Source organism: Sinohyriopsis cumingii, chromosome 17 (genome assembly GCF_028554795.1).
Source record: "Sinohyriopsis cumingii isolate HCF-2022 chromosome 17, ASM2855479v2, whole genome shotgun sequence".
NCBI classification, from domain to species: Eukaryota; Metazoa; Mollusca; class Bivalvia; order Unionida; family Unionidae; genus Sinohyriopsis; species Sinohyriopsis cumingii.
Window position 1 is genome coordinate 70423069 of NC_142977.1, and position 24462 is coordinate 70447530.

A 24462-nucleotide genomic window follows, 5' to 3' on the forward strand; every position below is an offset into this window, starting at 1 on the left:
ACATCTCTTAGAACAAATATACATAAGAGTTCCTCCTTTGTTCAATTCTTTAAGAAATCTTGTAACTAGACATTGCAGATATTGGATCCAGTTGACAGCTGTTACTGAAATGGACTGTAACAGTTATAGAAACTAGAAAAGAACAGTTTACTTACATCAGGAGCTTCAATTTGGTTTGAAACGTCGATAAATTGATAGTGTTAATGACTCCCTGGCATAAATCTGGTTAAGAACCATCATTGCAATTTGAAGCTGTACCTCATAAAAGCATATTAAGAGTGATATCACACATCATGCAGAATGCCCATTTCATAAAAGCATATTAAGGGTGACATCACACATCATACGGAATGCCAATTTCATAAAAGCATATTAAGAATGACATCATGTATCATGCAGAATGCCCATTTCATAAAAGCATATTAAGAGTGATATCACACATCATGCAGAATGTCCATTTCATAAAAGCATATTAACAGTGATATCACACATCATGCAGAATGCCCATTTCATAAAAGCATATTAAGAGTGACATCACGCATCATACGGAATGCCAATTTCATAAAAGCATATTAAGAATGACATCAGGTATTATGCAGAATGCCCATTTCATACAAGCATATTAAGAGTGATATCACACATCATGCGGAATGCCCATTTCATAAAAGCATATTAAGAGTGACATCACGCATCACACAGAATGCCAATTTCATAAAAGCATATTAAGAATGACATTAGGTATTATGCAGAATGCCCATTTCATAAAAGCATATTAAGAGTGATATCACACATCATGCGGAATGCCCATTTCATAAAAGCATATTAAGAGTGATATCACACATCATGCAGAATGCCCATTTCAAAAAAGCATATTAAGAGTGATATCACACATCATGCGGAATGCCCATTTCATAAAAGCATATTAAGAGTGATATCACACATCATGCAGAATGCCCATTTCATAAAAGCATATTAAGAGTGATATGACGCATCATGCAGAATACCCATTTCATAAAAGCATATTAAGAGTGACATCACGCATTATACGGAATGCCAATTTCATAAAAGCATATTAAGAATGACATCAGATATCATGCAGAATGCCCATTTCATAAAAGCATATTAAGAGTGATATCACACATCATGCAGAATGCCCATTTCATAAAAGCATATTAAGAGTGATATCACACATCATGCAGAATGCCCATTTCATAAAAGCATATTAAGAGTGATATGACACATCATGCAGAATGCCCATTTCATAAAAGCATATTAAGAGTGATATGATGCATCATGCAGAATGCCCATTTCATAAAAGCATATTAAGAGTGATATGACGCATCATGTAGAATGCCCATTTCATAAAAGCATATTAAGAGTGACATCACGCATCATGCGGAATGCCCATTTCATAAAAGCATATTAAGAGTGACATCATGCATCATACGGAATGCCCATTTCATAAAAGCATATTAAGAGTGACATCATGCATCATACGGAATGCCCATTTCATAAAAGCATATTAAGAGTGACATCATGCATCATACGGAATGCCCGTTTCATAAAAGCATATTAAGAGTGATATCACACATCATGCGGAATGCCCATTTCATAAAAGCATATTAAGAGTGACATCACGCATCATACGGAATGCCAATTTCATAAAAGCATATTAAGAGTGATATCATGCATCATACGGAATGCCCATTTCATAAAAGCATATTAAGAGTGTTATCATGCATCATGCAGAATGCCCATTTCATAAAAGCATATTAAGAGTGATATCATGCATCATGTGGAATGCCCATTTCATAAAAGCATATTAAGAGTGACATCACGCATCATACGGAATGCCAATTTCATAAAAGCATATTAAGAATGACATCAGGTATCATGCAAAATGCCCATTTCATAAAAGCATATTAAGAGTGATATCACACATCATGCAGAATGCCCATTTCATAAAAGCATATTAAGAGTGATATCATGCATCATGTGGAACGCCCATTTCATAAAAGCATATTAAGAATGACATCAGATAATCCATTACTGAAATCCTTGTCACAGGAAATGTGGATAAAGTTTCATGTTGAGATACCATTTACCAACTTTAAAGCCGAAAGTAATCTGGTAGCAGATCATTTTAGTAATATTCCCAGACTAAGAAATTGCACAAAAGTTCTTGTGATAGCAGACAAAAGCTACTCACACAATGACCGTTTTATTGCTTATTATAAGATATCATGGTCTTAATTGTATAATAATAATAATAATAATAATAATAATAATAACAATAATAATATGAATTATTCATTATATGAACATAAGAGAACAATTGCTGGGATGTACAAATCCACTTGCCTGACTCCCAGGACAATCTAAAAAAAGAGATCAGTTGCTGGGATTTACAAATCCACTTGCCTGACTCCCAGGACAATCTTACATAAGAGATCAGTTGCTGGGATTTACAAATCCACTTGCCTGACTCCCAGGACAAGCTTAGATTTGGTTCAGGCAATCTAAAATTTTCACAGCACTTGCAAATGGGCAGATACAAAAAAAAGTTTTAGCGAGGGATGCAAGATATAATAAAAGTAGTCTGGGTAAAAAAAACCACTAGCATTGTGCAAGATATTTTACTGACAAGGAACCATGTTCAGGTCCTAATGCTTTATGTTTTGCAAGTTTTCTACCCTACAATCTTGCCACAATACATATATCAACACCTTTAGCATTTTATATCTAGTGCATTCTTTTACATAACTGGACAATTGTTTTCATATATTGTTGATGGAATTATTGATATTATCAAAGACAGTGAACTATGCTGCATCTGCAGATCCTTTGTCTATGTGCGTATCTGCTTTTGCTCTTCTAAACGTATCTGCATTCTAACTTTTTCTAATCTACATATCTGTCTGCATCACAGAAACTGATATAAATACCAATGACCTTCATGTAATCCTTGGGAAATATGAATGTACCAGTAACCTAATGTACATGTCACTAACTGTGATTGTAATTACCCATAATGGTTTAGGATGAATGAGGCACATGTCTATATCATTGTTTTCCAGATTTAAGCATCATTATTAAAGAGACATGATAGTGATGATAATGATGGAAATAAAGATGTCCGCAAATTAGGCTTAAAGTTACAAAGGGTGTGATGGTATAATGTATGCACTTGTGCTACATATGGGTAATCTGACAGACATTAAAACAACATTACACTAGACAGTACCAATATTGAGCAGTTCTGGCAGGCAGGCAGCAATCTGAAGCTGCCTGAAGGAACTTCTTGGTGGACTAACTGGGGTTCCAATAACATTGTCAGATTCCAATGCAGACAACAAATGGACATTTTCCATTCTGAGGAAAATTAATGCTGACTCCAGCGGAAAGCTGTTTCCAGTAACAATACATCGTCTCCTAAGTGTTAAGATCAAGAATGACGAGGACTGCCACCAATATAATCGAAGTAATAATCTACTAAGAAACACTAAAATGATTGTGGTACATGTAAGGAGAGTAACAAGTTACTGTGAAAAAACTGATTTGATGAGTTGATGTGCATATTTTAACATTATAAAATGTAAGTGTGTTCCATAGCTGTAACTTTTGTCCATTTGCATGTGAAATATTGGGTCAGTGAAAATCCTCCAATTTCAAGGTCAAAACATCTGACCAAATTTTAGAAATCTCTGATATGACCTGTCTTTTCTGTTACATGCATGATTTACTGATCATGCTAGCTCCACTTCTACATTTTGGTCACAATACAGAATTAAATTTGTTCAGTCTGGCTGATCAAGGACTGATTCATACGATGATGTACATCCCCATATTAGAATTCATATATACCATCTCATGCCTGTGACATGTCAGGAAATGCAGTCATCACCATTACAATTGACCTTATCAGAAATTCAGAAAGCATGATGGTTTAAATAAATTTGAAAACAAATTAATGCAGCTGTTCTTGCATTGTCTTTGATGGTCAACTGTAAACAGCATCTAAACTATATAATTAATTGTTTTAATTAAAATTATAGTATCAATTGGTAAAAAATAATTCAATAATAATTAAAAATATATATTTTTCTAATACAACAAACAATAAACAAAAGAATCAAAACAAAAGCCGATCTTGTAGTGATCTCAGTGTGAAAGAGTGTGTGTATGTGTTTGTGTAATGCTGACCAGAAAGAGTGTGTGTATGTGTTTGTGTAATGCTGACCAGAAAGAGTGTGTGTATGTGTTTGTGTAATGCTGACCAGAAAGAGTGTGTATATGTGTGTGTGTAATGCTGACCAGAAAGAGTGTGTGTATGTGTTTGTGTAATGCTGACCAGAAAGAGAAGCAGCTTCTTGTATACTTAGCAATAACATGGGATACAATCAATCAACACATTTCTGAAGAGATTTCTTGAAATTTTGAACTTGTACTTAGACAAGTAGTTAATATAACTGGATAAATTTAAATGCAGCAACCAGTTTTAGCCGTATTTTTTAACTGTAAGGTCCAATCTTGTTTGTGTATCAAGTTTGCAGCCCAACAGTTTCCATCTCTCTCTTGCATGCTCCTATACAAAAACACATGCATACAATTACATATTTCCTACTGCTAATACTTTGAAATCAATCAGAAACAGATTGGTCTGAACCTGGATGAATTGTAACCACTTGATGAATGGTAACCACTTGATGAATGGTAGCCACTTGATGAATGGTAGCCACTTGATCTTTCATATTGTGTGATTGTAAGTTCTCATACATGAGCCAAAATATGCAATGTTAGGAATGCATTGTTTAGATTGTTAAGCAATATCAGTATACTTGCCAATGAAACTTTATCAGCATAACTATCTAGAATGGTACAGCCTGTACTCTTTTTAAAACAAAGTAGTAGGAAGCAGTGACCTATTTGTAGTATTAAGGCTATGTAATGGATTGGATTGAACAAGCAAGGCATTTAACAAATTGCTTTAAAATATCTGTGATCAAATAAAGAGATGTAAATAAATGTTTATTATTTGTCTTCTGGTGAAAATTTTATGGTTCTCAGTTTTGTCTCTGGTTTGTTTTTTACTTCATTTTTTTGTGGGAATTTACCTTTTGATCATCAGTGAAGTTAAATTATGAATGAAATTGACGTAAAACTGGACAAAAATCATTATCTCTTTCTGGTTAAAGACTCTTTGATTTCTGATTTTAGTAACTTTATTTGTAAAGCAAAAAATATTTGAACAAGTTTTTGCGATGATTTTCAAATTGTATTGAGAAAAATTATACAATGATTAGTACAGATACATCATCTTTGTGTTAAAATGGGTGAAATTTTGAAGTAATAAAATTAAATCTTTAAATGTCATCCATAGATCAAAGATAAAGCAGGAATTTGAATTGCACAATTTTAGTACCAAAATGTAAGCATGGGTAGGTTGGTCTATTAAGAACTCACAGAGCTCATTATATAGAAGTATTCGTCAAGTTTAGGAATAAGTGAACATAAAAAGGAGGATACACAGGTTTTGGAGACCATGATTGATTAGCAATGAGAAACAAAAAACTAGAGAAAGTTATTGTCTAAAATACAATCATATTTCTTACATCCTGTAAGTATTTGAATGGACTAAGTGTTCAGGAATCAAATAATATATGTAGTAATTTATTTCAAGGGTGCAGAATAGGTGACACAAGTTTCAAGCACATGTAGATTTAAATAGGCTTGGCGTGTACAGTTTTCATGAAACAGAAGCATACATCAAGGATGATTCCATGCTGTCAGATAAAGGTTTGATCTTGAGAATGTATAAACTGAAAGCTATTGAATTCTCAATATTGTAACGTTTCCAGAGGGTCATTATTGGATTCCGATTAGTGCCATGTGTCCTTAACAGTCGACCAAGCAGAGTTCTCCTGAATTCTCAAATCGGGCTGTTACAACGAAGATTTTACTTGGTGGCTACAAGCATTTGTTGACTCAATATTAGGATATTCCAAATGTTGTTGTTGTTGGGTTTAACGCCATTTTTCAGCACACGATAGGCTATACATGGCGGCCAGTATTAATGGTGGAGGAAGAACCCGGGAAAACCTCGGAAAGAACCACCAACCCACGAGAAGCTACTGGCAAGCTTTCTCACATACCCACATTGGCTGAATCCGAGACTCGAACCCACGCAGACAGAGGTTATTCCAAATGTTTTCCTGCACACCATATAATTATTTTTCTGTAGAATAAACTACAGTAGTCTGCATTATTAATTACAGTACTATTTTCCATGATTAATGACATTACTCTACGTAAAGAGTTATTTTTTCTGCATAATTAATTACATTATTCTAAATGAATAAAACATTATACATTATTAATTACATTATTCTACATGAATACACAAAATTCTGCATAATTAATTACATTATTATACATGAATAAACAAAATTCTGCAAAATTAATTACATTATTCTACATGAATAAATACAATTCTGCATAATTAAATACAATATTCTACATGAATAAACAAAATTGTGCATAATTAATTACAATATTCTACATGAATAATTACATTTAATATACCAAAAGCTAAAAGAAGTTTGTTTCACACAAAAACCTGAACTCAGCATTTATTATTACAATGGTTCATTGTAACTAACATCACCAAATTACACGTGTAAAACCAATGTGATCATTGAAGAATTATATTTGGTTACTATTCAATTATGTTTTTGTTATCAAAGAATAGCTTCCTTTGGTGATACAACATATGTATGCAAATATTGCTTCAACATCATTTTCAGAATGTGGTAGAAGCTATAGCTATCTGTGAAAGTGACATTTGACAGAGAGTCTTATTAATAAAAACGTCCTCATGCAACGGACAAGTTCAGTCTGTATTTGTGAAAAAATTACACTGAATTGAGTACTGAAAATTTCCATAGTCATCTAATTTTGCTAAAATTTGCACCATTTCAAAAGTATATACCACCATGTCGGCCAATTCTGCGAGTCGGGTAATTCTGCGCAACGATACATCATTTCTGTAAACATTGGATCACGTGCTATTTTGGGTCAAAAATCCATTTCGTCTCCAGAAAGAACAATCGTATATTAATTAAGAAAAGTTATATTCATAAAGTGTACAAAAATATCCTACATTTAGATTCGAAATGCACATAAAAATGTGATTTCTAAATGGCAACGTGAAGACCCACTCCATGACCTTCTTGAACCTGTAACCCAGAAAATTCGATTTACTATGCATCTTTTAGAATAATACAAATAAATACATTATATAAAAGATGGAAATGTGTACCTTAAAACAAAACTGTATTTTAATCCAAGTTTCCACTTTTGCAAGAAGTTGTCCCACACGTACAAAATCGTCTGCTACCCAACGTGTCTACTTGCCGCTAGAACATAAATTATCAACCAAGTCCTCGGCGTATAGTCTGTTTCTAAATTCTGTAGTAATTTTTCCCCATCAACAATACGTTGTAATCACATTACATCATATTCATTGTTGTTTCTCTTCCACGTAATAGCTTATTTTTCATAAAATATTGAACTTTACGAACCTTTTTACAAGATCGGTTTAATTTGCTTAATACCTCTTGCCATTTATTGGCATTTTTACGTTGAATTTTGTAAAACTATCTATAAACCTGACCTAATTACTCGACTGAACTGCTGACAGAAACAGTCCAAAGTAATATATTTCATTTCTCTAGCCCAAATGGATAAACATGACATATTTTCAAAGCTATGCGCAGAATAGGCCGACATATCGCGAGTCAGGAAAACAGGGAGGTGGTATCCTCTGTGTCCAAAATTAATATTATTTTGAACAGAATATTTTGGTGACCATTGCATCTTTTCAAATGGTAAGCATTGCTGTATTTTATTTTTGTCAGTCGCTCGAATTCCTTATGCGTTTTGCTTCAATATTGGAAACGAAAACCTTAGGTGCGCAGAAATGCCCGACAGCAGTGTATTAGATTACGTTTGTGCAGAGGTGGATGCCAATTTGTTATTGGTATATCAAATTGCTTTATACCGACACTATAAAATATATATATATATATATATATATATATATATATATATATATATATATATATATATATATATATATATAATAAACTGACAATGAACAGTGCAAAACTAGTATCTAGCCAGCCTGAGCGCTTTCGACTCTTTAATGAGTCTTTTTCAAAGGCGAATACAAAGCATATACAAGACAAACAAATAAAACAGATAGACGGTTATGTTTTGCGAAACTTTACAAGGCTGTTTCTACAGGAATTAAACCTTTTTACTTTATTATGTTTCAGCTTGGTTATTTCAGCTTGTTGCTGATACTAAAAAATATTTGTGTTGACCTAGAAATTGAAGAGCCGTAACGAGTTATTTTATGTAAATTTATGTAAGCGAAAATTATATCCCGGATTTTTCATTGTTATAGTAGTATTAGGCTATTAAGCAAATTTAGAAAATTATTTAAAAGAAAATGTGTCGGCTGCAAAAGATAATTTTATTTTTTCATGGTTTTCTTTTTCTAGTCTTCTTGGTTTAAACCGCTGGGTTTCAATGTTCTAAGGCGGCGTATCCAGTAAGATTCCTTTTCTTTCCTAGTTTGGGGACTCCAGTTGGGGTTCTGAGGAAATAAGTGTTATATCACTGAAAGTGTGGCATGGGGAGGAGAAGTGTTCTGCGACCGGGCTTCCAGTATCAGCAACAAGCTGGTAAACATTTCATTGGTTGCCTATAAGTATCACTCACTTGTAATAAATTGTTTCTTGGTAATAGCAGTTAAATATATTGAGCAGTACCTATGGGATTGTTTGACAATTAAACTAAGCTAGGGGATTTGTGATCTTATTATTAAACCTACACCCATAGAGAAAATATTAGCTATGCATTAGTTGCTTACATAATTAAAAAAGCAATGTTTTTGGTCAGGTAGACAAGGAAACTGATTTTGAACAAGGTCAGCTACAAAATACAATTTTATTTAACCCATAGCATATAAGAAATAAAAAACTAACAAACTATTCGAATTAAATATACTTAACAAAATATGTACATTTTTACACATCTTAAAAAAGTAAACATAACTTTGATATACATATCTCTACATAATACATACGTCCTAAAACTTGACATATTATGGTACATAGCCACATAGAAATAACATTATTCGACCAAAAAATTGTCAGGGTGTGTTCCTGAATGACTGTAGGCAAGTGACCTTATATAGGTTTGTGTGAAGCATACTGTTACTGTACCATTTGTGTCAAGTGTACAAAGTATATACTATTTGTGTCAAATGTACTAAGTATGTACCATTTGTGCCAAGTGTATTAATTATGTATCATTTGTGTCAAGTATACTAAGTATGTACCATTTGTGTCAGGTGTGCTAAGTATTTACTATTTGTGTCAAGTGTACAAAATATGTACTATTTGTGTCAAGTATACTAAGTATGTACCATTTGTGTCAAGTGTACTAAATATGTACCATTTGTGTCAAGTGTACTAAATATGTACCATTTGTGTCAAGGGTACTAAATATGTACCATTTGTGTCAAGTGTACTAAGTATGTACTATTTGTGTCAAGTGCACTAAGTATGTACTATTTGTGTCAAGTGTACTAAATATGTACTATTTGTGTCAAGTGCACTATGTGCTATTTGGGTCAAGTATACTAAGTATATACTATTTGTGTCAAGTGCACTAAGTATGTACTATTTGTGTCAAGTGTACTAAGTATATACTATTTGTGTCAAGTGCACTATGTGCTATTTGTGTCAAGTATACTAAGTATATACTATTTGTGTCAAGTGCACTAAGTATGTACTATTTGTGTCAAGTGTACTAAGTATGTACTATTTGTGTCAAGTGTACTATGTGCTATTTGTGTCAAGTGTACTATGTGCTATTTTTGTGTCAAGTGCACTATGTGCTATTTGTGTCAAGTGTACTAAGTATGTACTATTTGTGTCAAGTTCACTATGTGCTATTTGTGTCAAGTGTACTAAGTATGTACTATTTGTGTCAAGTGCACTATGTGCTATTTGTGTCAAGTGTACTAAGTATATACTATTTGTGTCAAGTGCACTATGTACTATTTGTGTCAAGTGCACTATGTGCTATTTGTGTCAAGTGTACTATGTGCTATTTTTGTGTCAAGTGCACTATGTGCTATTTGTGTCAAGTGTACTAAGTATGTACTATTTGTGTCAAGTTCACTATGTGCTATTTGTGTCAAGTGTACTAAGTATGTACCATTTGTGTCAAGTGTACTAAGTATATACTATTTGTGTCAAGTGTACTATGTGCTATTTGTGTCAAGTGTACTAAGTATATACTATTTGTGTCAAGTGTACTATGTGCTATTTGTGTCAAGTGTACTAAGTATGTACTATTTGTGTCAAGTGCACTATGTGCTATTTGTGTCAAGTATACTAAGTATGTACTATTTGTGTCAAGTGTACTAAGTATATACTATTTGTGTCAAGTGTACTATGTACTATTTGTGTCAAGTGTACTAAGTATGTACTATTTGTGTCAAGTGCACTATGTGCTATTTGTGTCAAGTGTACTAAGTATATACTATTTGTGTCAAGTGTACTATGTGCTATTTGTGTCAAGTATACTAAGTATGTACTATTTGTGTCAAGTGTACTAAGTATATACTATTTGTGTCAAGTGTACTATGTACTATTTGTGTCAAGTGTACTAAGTATGTACTATTTGTGTCAAGTGCACTATGTGCTATTTGTGTCAAGTATACTAAGTATGTACTATTTGTGTCAAGTGTACTAAGTATATACTATTTGTGTCAAGTTAACACCTATGCTAGCACTAGGTGTTTGCATTTCTGTTCCTTATTTTACATACATATATGACGGAGGTCTAAAACTGTTCACATAAGAAGAAAGATTTTGCTGTTTTAGCGATGTTGATTGATTGATTGATTGTTTGTTTTTTAACGGCGCATCAGCACTATTAGGCTATTTAGCGCCAAACAAAGTGTTATTTGTATAATCTTTTAAAACTTATAAAAGGTCCTATATCGACCAGCGATATAAAAGAACAAATGGTTGAAATTAAAAACGGTAAGATGGTAACGGTGCAAAATAAAGCTTCCCGATCAACGGGAGATGTAAAAAAGATGAATAGGTATTAAAATGGGACGCTATATATATTGCATAAAACTGCACAAGGTGATAGCATAAAAGTCAGAGTTTAGAGTAAATATTTACGGCTTTCAAGAGCTCTATAATACGAGTGATGTTTATATTATCAAAAAGTTCTTTCATGTCATGCATAATGTAATAACGATCGCGCGTAGGTTGTAGGTCAAAGCACTCTACCATAAAGTGCTTGACAGTGAATGGTTCATTGCAAGAAACGCACTCTGGTGGGTCTTCACCTTTTAGTATGTGGGTGTGGGTGATATAACTATGACCAATTCGGATTCTTGCAATGACTACCTCCTCCCTACGAATGGTTCTGTAGGAAGGAGTCCATTCTCCTAGAGTTGGTTTGATTGCGTGAAGTTTGTTATTTACAGCATCATTCCATGATGCCTGCCACTTCTGACGTAAGAACTTTCTGATACAAGGTTTAAAATCAGTATATGGTATTTTAAAATCAGATGGTTCTTGAGAAAGGGCCATTTTAGCAGCGCGATCTGCTTTTTCGTTACCTTTAATACCAATGTGGCTAGGTAACCAACAGTATATTACATTGTGGGAGACACTCAGCTCGGTATTTTTTACGAGTATGTTTTTCAATAATGGGTTCTCCAGTTTTCTATTGTGTAGTGACTGGAGTACTGATAGCGAGTCGGAGAAGATGATACTGTTTAAAATACGGTTCTTTTCTATATGTTGCAGAGCAAGGTCTATTGCTCTGATTTCGGCTGTAAAAATTGATGCTCCATTTGGTAAGCGAACTTGCGTTGTGTTATTTCCACAAAGGCTGCAGCAGCCTTTTCCTCATCCTTTGATCCATCAGTGTAAATTCTGGTGTAGTTTTTAAATTCGGTGAGGAGTTCATGGTAAGAGTTGTGGAAGACAGAAGGGTTTGTTTCGGATTTTTTTCCATCGTGTAGCGTAAAACGTACTTTTGGTTGTTTAATTAGCCAGGGTGGTGTTTCGTAGATGAATGTTTTCTGAATTTTAGAAAGATCTATATTTGTAGTGTCAAGGCTGGATCATATTCTAATGCCAAAGGAAGGTATGGCGTTTGGTTTATTTTCGTATAAAGTTTTGTATTTGGGTTGAAAAACAGCCGAAAAAGCAGGATTCAGAGGGTTTGATTTTAATTTGAGAGCATACTGTGCGGAAAGCATTTCTCTACGATGCGATAACGGTGGTTCATTCGCCTCAGCTAGAAGGCTTTCACACGGGGATGTTTTAAATGCTCCCAGAGCCAGTCTTATTCCCTGATGATGAATTGGATCAAGCATTTTAAGATACGATTTTCTGGCTGAACCATACACAACGCAACCATAGTCCAGTTTGGAGCGAATAAACGTTCTGTATAAATTTAGGATGACTTTTCTATCAGCACCCCAGTCAGTGTGCGCTACTACTTTAAGTAGGTTAAGTGCTTTTAAGCATTTAGCTTTTAAGTTCTTTAGGTGTGGAATAAAGGTCAGTTTTCTGTCAAAGATTATACCTAAAAATTTGGTTTCCTCAACAACTGGAATAGGTGTTCCATCCAGCGTGAGGTTCGGTTCATCGTGATGTTTTCGTAACTGACAGAAGTTTTAGCGATGTGAAAATCCATCAAACTCCAATCCAGTACATATCCATGAAATATAAATGTATAGGCTCCAAACTCTTTGTATGTACCTTCGAAATGCAAGAGAAGCAACTGATCACGTGGTACTCTACATTATCATTTGATGCTTCACACAGGCCATCTTCATTGGTTGGCTCTTTGCATTCGTCTGTCAATGCTAACCAATAGGAAGGATTCTGATCGTGCTCGCCGCATGTGATTCTCCAACTAACCCCATGTAGACAGCAAGTTACAGGGCTAAGTATTTTTAGTTCCACAAGCCCTGTCTACTTAATAATTTCAAGTGTTGGTTTGCCAGTGGAAAATTATAATCCTACGTCTTATTAGCCTGCTACACAACCAATAACACCCTTCATGGTCATTATCATGAGAAAGTTCATTATAAAACCGGCATATGTACCTAAAAAAATCAAGATATTAAGTTGTGCATAAACTAAAATTAAAATTATATATTTTTATTTACTGGCAATGATTGTACTATGTGTTTGCACTTTTGTTCCTTATTTCACACACACACACACACACACACACACACATCTATCTATCTATCTATCTATCTATCTATCTATCTATCTATCTATCTATCTATATATATATATAATTGATAAAGCAAGATGGTTTAATGGTTTAAATAAATTGCAAAAATACACTGATGGAAACAAAACTTTAAACCATGCAATCAATTTATTGTTTTAGGATAGGATTTTTAAAATTAAAACAACATTATCCTATCATCGAAAATGAACAAACTATCATTTCTGTCAAAACAATAACAATACAAATGGAATGAAAAGAAACTTTGGAATAATCTTGATTTGCGCAAGAGAGAATTGATCGCTCATTGAAAGAGTGTTGAAATATATGAATTTCTTTCAAGGCCAGGGTCAATTGATCTATTTACTCCATGGCTAATCACGATAAAAACACGTGCTCTTTGCATAATTAGTACTGTTTGTTCTGCACTAATCTATTGATATTTATAACTCACAAATATCAAAAGAAAGATCATTTGATCTGTATATATTGAAATTCAGAACTCTTGATCAGATCTTTCTTTCTTATGATAAATCCAATTATGCTTATTTATCAAGCTTGCAGTCCAGCAATTCCAGTTTTCACTCCACCCCAGGCATTCCCACAAAAAGAAACACATGCACATATAATTATATATTTTCCATGGCTACTTCCTTAAATAAGTCAGAAACAAATTGTCCTGGATATGAATGAATAGTAGCTACTAGATATTATACATGTCGCGTCTGCATACTCACATTTCGGAACAAACGATGCCGCTATTATACATGTTGCGACTGCATAGTCAGATTTCGGAACAAATGATGTCGTTATCATACATGTCGCGACTGCATACTCACATTTCGGAACAAATGATGCCGTTATTATACATGTCGCGACTGCATGCTCACATTTCGGAACAAATGATGCCGTTATTATACATGTCGCGACTGCATGCTCAGATTCCGGAACAAATGATGCCCTTATTATACATGTCTTGACTGCATACTCAGATTTCGGAACAAATGATGCCGTTATTATATATGTCGCGACTGCATACTCAGATTTCGGAAAAAAATGATGCCGTTATTATACATGTCGCGACTGCATACTCAAATTTCGGAAAAAAAATGATGCCGTTATCATACATGTCGCGACTGCATACTCAGATTTCAGGAACAAATGATGCCGTTATTATACATGTCGTGACTGCATCCTCAGATTTCGGAACAAATGACACCGTTATTATACATGTCGTGACTGCATGCTCAGATTCCGGAACAAATGATGCCCTTATTATACATGTCTTGACTGCATACTCAGATTTCGGAATAAACGATGCCGTTCGACAAATTCGTTATATATGTTGATAGGCAAGTGACACTGGCTAATATCACCAGTCTGGGTTACACATACCATTTGCCTATGGTTTAGGGTATATAAAAAGAAAACAATATGATATGCACCTGTCAATCAACCTGTAGAAAGGGATATTGCATGGAAAATTGTGAAACTTTATCTGTGTACTCATCTCGAAAGGGGTACTGCCTAAAGATGGATTTTAATATACAAAGACGGGTAAATATTTTCTTCGTAATTCTTCTCATTGCGGACAAGCAGTAATAACATGGAATTCATTTTTGATATTCACATTACAAATTTGACACAATTTTTCTTCAAAGCAAATATTTTCATATCTTCCTGAGCATATTTTGCAACTTGTGGGCAGTGTCAGCAAAGACACTTAAATCGTCTGCAAACAACAGTAAAACTATTTTAATGTTTCCACCAAAACTCTCCGGCTGCCATCAGCTACAAAGGGTTTTGAATTGTTCGTAAATAAAATAAAGAGGAATCTGAATGTAGGAAAATGTAAAAGCATTCTCAAAACATCCAAACCAGTCAAAAGTCCTTCAGAATCCTTTATACAATGCGACGGAAATACATATAGTCCATACTGAATAATTCAAGTTGTGACAAACCTATTATGGTGGGCCCCTCCATCCATTTCATTCACCTATAATAATAAATTATTCACTACCGTTCATCCCTCATACATATCAGCTAACTCTTGATATGAATAATCTATTGATCTTGCTTCGATATTTATCCATGCTAATTTGCATACTTTCGTGATTTCTCATCCTATCGTTTTATTTTCAAACGCATGGAATAAATCTGATTTATTCACCCCTGATCACCTTCTTGTTACCAACATTCAAAAGAAACATTATACCAGAAATTCTTAAATTCTTGAGGTTTCGACGTTTTGTTTAAGACACTTTCCAGAGTATTTTCAACAAAATATTATTTCGGTTTTTCACAAACTAAATATGTATACTGAAAACTGAAATACAATCTTACGGATATAAACACATGTACATGTGGAAATCCCTTGCAGTGGTAACGTACAAGTTGCATATCAGTTTTCCTTTCGACTGGAAGACTCGTTTCACCTCTTTTCAGAATATGAACTATTTCATTTCTAAGATCGAAAACCTTTTATATAGTCTGAACTTAAGGAGTTTGTCTTCTTTGTCGTTAAAAACACGTGTGCGATTACATTCATCTAATATTTGATAAAGATAACTCAGAAGCCATTTCTTTTCAGTAGACTCTGCTTCCATCTTCAGCTTTTTTATCTCTTCCAAAGCGTCCTTTACCTTGAAGTCATAACTGTTCAGTACTTGGATGCTATTCTGAAAGTATAGAACAAATAAAATGAGAGATCATTCTTGCATTCTCAGCTTTTTCCAATTGTTTCCATCCAGCCGTCCATACATTTAACTTTTTTGTAATCATAGAGTTATATATGTACATGCTGAACCCCGAAATGTAATATAATTTAAGGCAAAGGTGAATTTTGCAAAGTAGCAAGTTAGTTCAAATATGAAAAGATAAGAATTTTAAAACTTCTATTAAAAAAAAAACGATCAAGAGAAAAGCCTGTTAAGAACACAAGGGCACATACAAGACTTCTTTTGATATTAAATGATTCCATTTAAGCCTGTGGATATGCTTGTCACGCGAAATAATTAGTTCGCAAAGCAAACATATACGTGGATGAAGAAATAGAAAAACGTACATGTAAAGTATTAATCATGCAGTTTTAACATCTAAGGAAATCAAACATGATACTATCGTAGTACACATATTACGTAAATGATAACATAATATAGCTGTTGTTGTGATTCAAACTTCGTAGTGAGACACATATAATCATGACCAAAAATACCTGAATAAATCAGGTTCGTTACGACGTGGCCAAAACATCTACAAATAGAACAGATGCGGCGCGTATTTCGAACTTAAAACTGTTTTGCAATAACTTTATCCAAATATTGGAATGTGGTGGTATGATCATACAAAGTAAGTTTTCAGTCTTGTAAATATTATACTTTCGTTTCGATCGGATAATTTCAAACTGTATATTCATGGCCAAACTCGTAGAAGGTATTTTGGCCTTTATGTCAAGCTTGAATCTGTTCTTATACTTTTATCAATATATATCCGAGTTCTACAACACTTTTAAAACACTGTCAGTTTAGATGAGCGCGAAGTAACAAGAAAGAAATCTGCAGATGAAACAGCAAAACGGAACGAAATAAGGGCGAAAGGACTTTTCAAAGTGAATGGACAAAACATAAGATAAATTTGACGAAAATAACATTTATTAGACATTAAAACAAGTCATAGCGTAGATGATCTGTTTAATTTTCCGTGACCGATTAATTGCTGACAACAATCAATGCAATGTATGTGTGTATAGCCAATTTATATATATATATATATATATATATATATACATATACATATACTCCATTGCGATAAGGACTATCAAACTATATTGTTTCATTTCCCCAACAAACGGAATAATTGTAAGTACTAAAATAACCTACAAAATGTTAAAATGTATACTCAGTTGATGTGGAGAAAATCGCAACAAATACAAGTTTATTTTGTGCAATAACGAACTAGTAGAGATCATATAACTTTTAAATAAGTCTGATATGTGACCTTTTGCCTGTAAGAACATATTCTGTCCTACCCAAAACAACATACAAAAATTCTTCAAGTGTATTATCTTTCAGATGATGCCACTAAAACGCTTGTGTTCATTAGTACTTTCAAGACTGGACTATTGTAACTCAGTTCTGTCTTGTTCATCTCAATATCTACTCCAGAAATTTCAAAAAGTTCAAAACACAGCTGCTATGATCATACTTGAGTCCCACGATCAGAGCACACCTCCCCGCTGCTCTGTACCCTACACTGGCTATTCATTCAATCCAGAATCAAAAACAAAATTTGTTCTCTGTGCTACGTTTCACTAACGGACTCCAGTCCAACATACCTATCCGACCTCACCCATGTCTACACACCAGCAAGATACTTACATTCCTCCTCTGACAATGGTATATTCATTATTCCCACTACGAAAACAAAGTGGTATGGACAACGTTCTTTTGCACACCAGGGCCCAGCAAGTGGAATGAATTGGCCACTGAACTTACACACAAAGACACAATAATCCCATTCAAGAGTGCTCTTAAAACTCACTTATTTCGACTGCATGAACAAAATTAAAGACCTAATAATGTTTCCTACCTTAAATATTTTTAGCATGTTTTTATGTTTTCTAATTTCCTGGTGTTTGTTTTTTGTAATAATATCATTATATATGTTTTCATGTTATAGGTGTTGTCTAATGTTGTAAAGCGCTTAGAAGTTCTAAAGATTAGGCGCTATACAAAGTCCTCATTATTATTATTATTATTATTATTATTATTATTTAAGTCATGCAGTTAAGCCGTAAAGAGACCCCTAACCAATGTGTAGAAAGAAAGAATGTATCTTACCTAATATTGATTGATTGGCTTCAAAAGCACGATTTAAGATAAATCTGCCGTAAGCGGTGGCACGATTCTTGTAAACGTTGCCATTGAATCGCTAATCAGAAAGTTATTGCATTTTCATATGCTGGTAAAAACTCTTTTAATACTTACCATTGTGTCTAAAATGTTTGTAACTCCTGTTTGATCCATCTAACACACAGATTAGTACAAAACGTGGATGGTCAGGGTAGTTTAGTAAACCAAAGGCCAAAGTAATATAACATTTTCAGTTTAACACCATAAACAAAAGTCGACTTCTAAGGTTTGATGAACACTTGCTCAAGAAAATGAATGAAGATCAGACGTTTTGCAGGCGTCATCTAATTAACACTAATAAACAACTAATTAAAATGTGTTATGAAAATGTTAGTTTACAGTAACAGATATTAATATCGTGACCTCTGAACTTTGTTTTGATCGTCCACAAAATCTATATATGGCTACTCCTGGGTGTTGATAACTACTTAATGATTTAGTGGACGATCAGAACAAAGTATATACCACATACATAAAAAAACATGGCTTTTAAGGAGTTGGTATAGCGCAATTTGATATACCAATACTATTGGTATATAGTACGCATATATAAGCATTCTCGCGACCGTGTGCAGTTCATTCTACTCGATCAATGATGAATTTCCACACATTAATCATTAGTGACGTATGAAAATAACGATACAAATATTAATAATCCTTGCTTTCTAAATGAATTTAATATAGTACACAGTTTCTTCACAATCCTTTCTGCTTTATATTCCCCTGTCCCCTCTAATGCGTAACGGACAACTACGCAGAAATGAGTCGTGAGAGAAAAAAGAAATATGAGTTGGAATAAAACATTGAAATAGAAATTACCCCAAGTAACCTATAATAATATGGTTCGTCTTATGATATGTGTTCGCTTTTCTTGGGATTTATCAACAGTGTTTATCAATGATATAAAGTTGCAAAACATGTCGACATTATTTAGTACATTTCTCAGTTACCTGCTCTACATACTGTGATGTATTTAATGTCTTGTTATTGCTGTTGCTTTTTAAACATGTTATAATGCTCTAAAATCGATTATTATTAATTAAATATGAAAATATACAAAGGTCGCTCCGCACTCCCTCTCTCTCTCTCTGGACCATCATAGCAAGATACAGGCTAAAATCTATGAAATGACGAGTGTAGAGGATTTTTGTTTGTGTAAAAGTTAAGTTAAACCGACCAAAGGAGAGAGAGAGAGAGAGAGAGAGAGAGAGAGAGTTTTAAAGTCAAACCGACCAGAGAGAGAGAGGGTTTTAAACTCAAAGCAACCGCAGAGAAACGGAGAATTTAAAAGTCATAATGACCAGAGAGAGAGAGAGAGAGAGAAAGATTTTTATGGTCGTTAGTACTGTTATTAAAGCAGTATATTGACTTAGATCAACTGTAAACATATTAAAATATTTTGATTATCTCTTGTTGATTTGTCATTTCGCTTAGTTTCTATTCACATTAATTCGCATGCGCCGTTACGTGAAAAGCTAATCGTTCATGTGAATGGCATAGCTAACCAAGCGTTTGTAGTGCTCTAATTTCATCATTTAAACCATATTTCATGTTAAAATAAAAACTTCATAATGTATTGATTTAACCAATGTCAGGAAAAATAGAAACTGAAAAAAATCCAAACTATCAATATGCAAACGTGATTGTGAATATCCAGAAAAGGCATAGAACTACATTTTGTAGCGGAGGCTCTTGAGGATGTGAGGTGTTTATTCACTCTGTCAATATACAGCTGCCTGTAGTAAATCTTAACTCCGTTCAAATGGCAAATATGTGTATATTTATGTGATATAAATAAAATATATGAATGGTATACACGCTGTACCAATGATATATCGCTCGTTGTATACATTTTTCTTTAAAAAGAAACTCGGGAAGCCTCGATTCCTTTGATATATATATATATATATATATATATATATATATATATATATATATATATATATATATATATATATATATATATATATATATATATATATATATATATATATGCTTAACTACCAGTAATACAAGATTTGAAAGAAAATAAGTTATTTGATTTGTTTGGTTTTGCCGTGTTAAGGCCATTTTTAGCACATGATAGGCTATGTATGGCGACTGCTATGTTTTGTTGAGAATAAATCCGGAGACAGATGGGGGACCAATGATAATTATTTCATATGGATGCGCTGACCTCTCACACACCAAACATTACTGAGTAAAAGACAAAACTATTGGAAAACAAATGGAAGAAGTAAATCCGGGCGTCGATTTAATTATTTAAGCAGGTTCTTACCTGACTGATTCCCAAAAGGCTGCATTTGTCAAAATAACTTTCATGATAACTCATTGCCATCTCCTCTTTGATTTCGCACCTTACTGGACCATTTGGCAGGTCCTTTACATTGTTTCTTATCTTCGCTACCAGTGACCGGAAACTGGGTTTGATCTTCCAAAGGTCATTTAAACCTGTCAGCTCCTCCTTGTCCTTCTTGTACGTTTGACAAATTGCTACTAGATGACTGCTGCTTTTTATCAAATCCTTACTTCTTGTCTTGCTATCTTCAGTCCGTCTGTCTATTTTCTTGTAAAACTCTAACATGTCAAGTATCTGACACTTTATTTTCTTTTCTTCTGTAATGCAAAATAAAAAAGACATCAAGACAAACTATTAGTGTAGTAGTGATTTAGACAATTCCATTAATACAAGAGAATGACCCAGATTTAAATTTTATTCAAGAGTCATACCATTTTTATTATTGTTCTGTTCCTGTTTTGAGACGTTTATCAGATTTGTACATTTTATATCACTATCTGCTTGTTCCATATATATATATATATATATATATATATATATATATATATATATATATATATATATATATATATATATATATATATATATATAAACGTAATTTTTATGCTACAGTAATATAGATTTATATAACATAATATCTGTACGTCTTTAGATTTTAAGTGGATCATGTTAAATCGGTTGAAAACGTGATGCGGGTTTCGTTTCTGGATATTGTATATAGACCTCGCGTAGTTTCTACCCTATGACTTGTTGCAAGTTCTATAAATATTAATTGGGAAATCATCAAAGGTTGTGAAAACTGGGCATCAATTCCAAAGACGTACAAAAATAAGGGTTACGGTACGTAATAAAAGCTTATTTTCAAACATTAACTTTTGTGGGCATTTTTGCGGATTCAAAGACACGCTGATATGATCAAAAAAGATTATTCGGGAAGATGTTATAATTATCACTTTGCTGCATTTGATATGATATTCACATATTAAAATCTCAGAATTATGTCGATCCGCATGTTAAATGAACCCACAAATACATTATAATTATAGATCTTCATGATTGGTTATATCAAGCGATATTCTCATCACAATGATTGTTCTCCGAAACTGGATAATTCTCAAACCAATAAAGTCATTTAATTGAAATTAAGTATCCCTCATAAATGCTCTGCCCTTTTCAGCTTGCCCACGTATTGTGTACTGTGCACAGGTCGTAGCGGACAGTTTAATCTCTGAGTATCTTACATCTGACCCATTGTTACACAAGTATCATATAAGCCAAATTACAGACACACAATCTCTACATCAGAATATATTGATATGTTGTAATTGGAATAATAAAAGGTCCATTATTGTCTTGAACTGGTGGCATCTTTTGCCTTATACCTTACAGTGATGCTGAGATATAATGTAAAATTACTTTGTTTTTATCCTGAGTTAAGGTTTCAATCTCAGAGAATTCAGAATGAGCATTGCTTTACAGAGATCCTGTAATAATCAGACAAAGCAAGCTGTTTATAATAGACAAAACTGGTTCAAGGTCTTAGCATGTCTCAAAATAAATATCCTCAAGAAAATGAGCAAACAAAATTGCATTTCTTATTAAGCCAATTTAGATTTTATATTTAATTAAACAGGCTTTATGTACGCTAATAGATGCACGATGTTCCGACCGATTTCATGCAAGATGACATATATAATTATGTTCTGACTTGAACCTCTGGCTGTAGAAATGAGGGAATATAATTTTTATCAAATTCTCAATTTCGGGGTAATTTCGTAATGTCCAAAATGACTAAAATCAATATTAAAAGACCAATGCCTTAAGAAAAAGAACTCCTCATAAAAACGAATTAAAAAAACTGGTCTCTAAGGTTTATCTTGAAGCGTCATTTACAGTAATATTCTTCTTTATATTTTGTTTCGACTATATATGTCTAAGAATCAAGAGTACCTATGTATTTAGTTATGTCCTTTCTTAAGCGCCCAATCGTTCTTGGAGCTGCACTGAAGGTATACTTTTCTTTATTCTGTGATCCCTCCAAAGAGACATAAATTGTGGACTTGTATGGCTTATAATAAGCCAGATAGATTTCACCCACATTCCCCTCATCGCTCGTTACGTTCACCACATCCATCGGTAAGTTTAAAAGTTTGTAATGCCCCAGAATGTATTTTTTAACATCACTCAGTGTAACATGTTGCTGGCGTAAACAATTCAGGTGTAATATTCCACAAGGAGATTTGTCATAGCTATCCATCTTCGTTTCACAGTCTTGGCAACATTTTTTAAAGCCCTCTTTACACTTTTGAACAAAATCTCCCGCCAAAGCCTTGCATAGGAAGTGGGTGAAATAGCTACCTCTCTCAACAGTGCATCTAGATTTCTGGTCTTTGGCACACGATGAAAGTTGACAAATCGCTTCTTCTTTGCTTCCAACAAATTCTTGTTTTGCCGCATAACAGCAGTCTAGAATAACTAGCACCTTATCCACCCGTAATTTATGATGTAGCATCTCTTTCAGCCATTCTTCTGAGGAATTTATTGTTTCATTCATGCCACCAAGAAACATTACATATTCGCCACTTGTAGCTTTCAGATCACTATGACCAGTAAAGTAAAAAATGAAAAGTGAGTCTTCAAGTTTACTTTTGTCTCTTTTACTTAGTTCTTGTCCAATAAATGTATTGATCTCATCAAATGCTCTTTTAATATCTTCAAGCATTTGTCCATCATTCCCTGGTTTTTTTGGCCTTACAACTTTCAAATGTTCCTCCCTTAAACAAAAATATAAATTGTTTGATAATAAAGTTCAATAGTTTCCTGTTGTGTCTAATTAACAAACAAAATAAATACTGAAAATATGATTTGAACGGGTACAGTCGATAGCACCCTAACACAAAACAGACATTTAAACATTTCTGATGGTAGACGCAAGTGATAACCGTCATGTTATTAGCACATTTTACAGAACTCCTGATCGTTCGGATTTGGAGGCTTCTAGGACACACGGTACTAATAGCTTGGTAAAATGGAAACAATTCCTTAAAAGGGTGAACATAAAATAGAGTATATATGGGACTGACTGGCCAGGACTGGATGATAATGAAAGGTGCATTAGGGAAGAAGGTTCTTTCGAGAGCTTATACTTGTTGTAACTGACAAAACAGAGATATTGTTTTATTTATGGAGTTTCAGTCCTGTAACATTCTTAAGTTTGGAACACTCATTATTGAAATTAGCACCTGACCCTTTGGTGCGGAATTAAAAGCACATGTTTCAAGCACACGTAGGTCCGGAAATGCAGTGGCTCATATCGATTCCTCCACACAGAAACTGTCACCCAGGTTTCGTCTATACTGATAAATATAGGCTTGATCGTGAGCACTCAGAAATTTAAAGTTATTGAATTTTTTATATAATGGTGGTTGCAAGGTTTACAGTGTGAACTGAGTAAAGTATGTTCTCGAAGACAACTGAATCGTTAAAATAAGATACACTGCCATGATACTTGAACACTGCATTCAACAATCAAATTGTTTTGTTTTAGTGGTGTGAAAACGTCATGATTGATAACTATTTGCCTTCAACAATCGAAAACCTTAGCGATCTATTTTTCAACTCTGTTAACCAATTGTTTCTGTATATCCTGTTCAGACTCAATATTTTCGCAAGAACAAAAAACTTTGTACAGCATCCATTTTTTGCAACGGATGTGCAAAACAATAGTTTAAAGTCATAGAATTTTTAATAGTATATTTTGTTTAACAACTATATCATAGCAGAAAGACTCAAAATTCAGTGCTATATATTCCGATGAAACTATATGATCTTTACACTAAGGCCAAGCATCAAAATAAAGGCTAAAGGTCAGGTTTTATCGTTAAGGCATCTTCATATCAA

At 33.6% G+C, this 24462-nt stretch overlaps 1 protein-coding gene across 2 annotated transcripts in view; it reads right to left on the reverse strand.

Moving 5' to 3' along the window:
- Nucleotides 1-8998: 8998 nt before the first annotated feature.
- The window catches only part of LOC149779201 (uncharacterized), a 102040-nt gene continuing 86576 nt past the window's right edge, over nucleotides 8999-24462 (reverse strand). For both annotated transcript variants that reach the window (XM_089939768.1, XM_089939769.1), the window contains 3 exons: nucleotides 22513-23336; nucleotides 20542-20879; nucleotides 8999-16031 (listed from right to left, as the gene is read on the reverse strand). In XM_089939768.1, the coding sequence (XP_089795894.1) occupies nucleotides 15807-16031; nucleotides 20542-20879; nucleotides 22513-23336 (1387 nt within the window). In that variant the 3' untranslated portion in view covers nucleotides 8999-15806. The remainder of the gene's footprint in view (nucleotides 16032-20541; nucleotides 20880-22512; nucleotides 23337-24462) is intronic.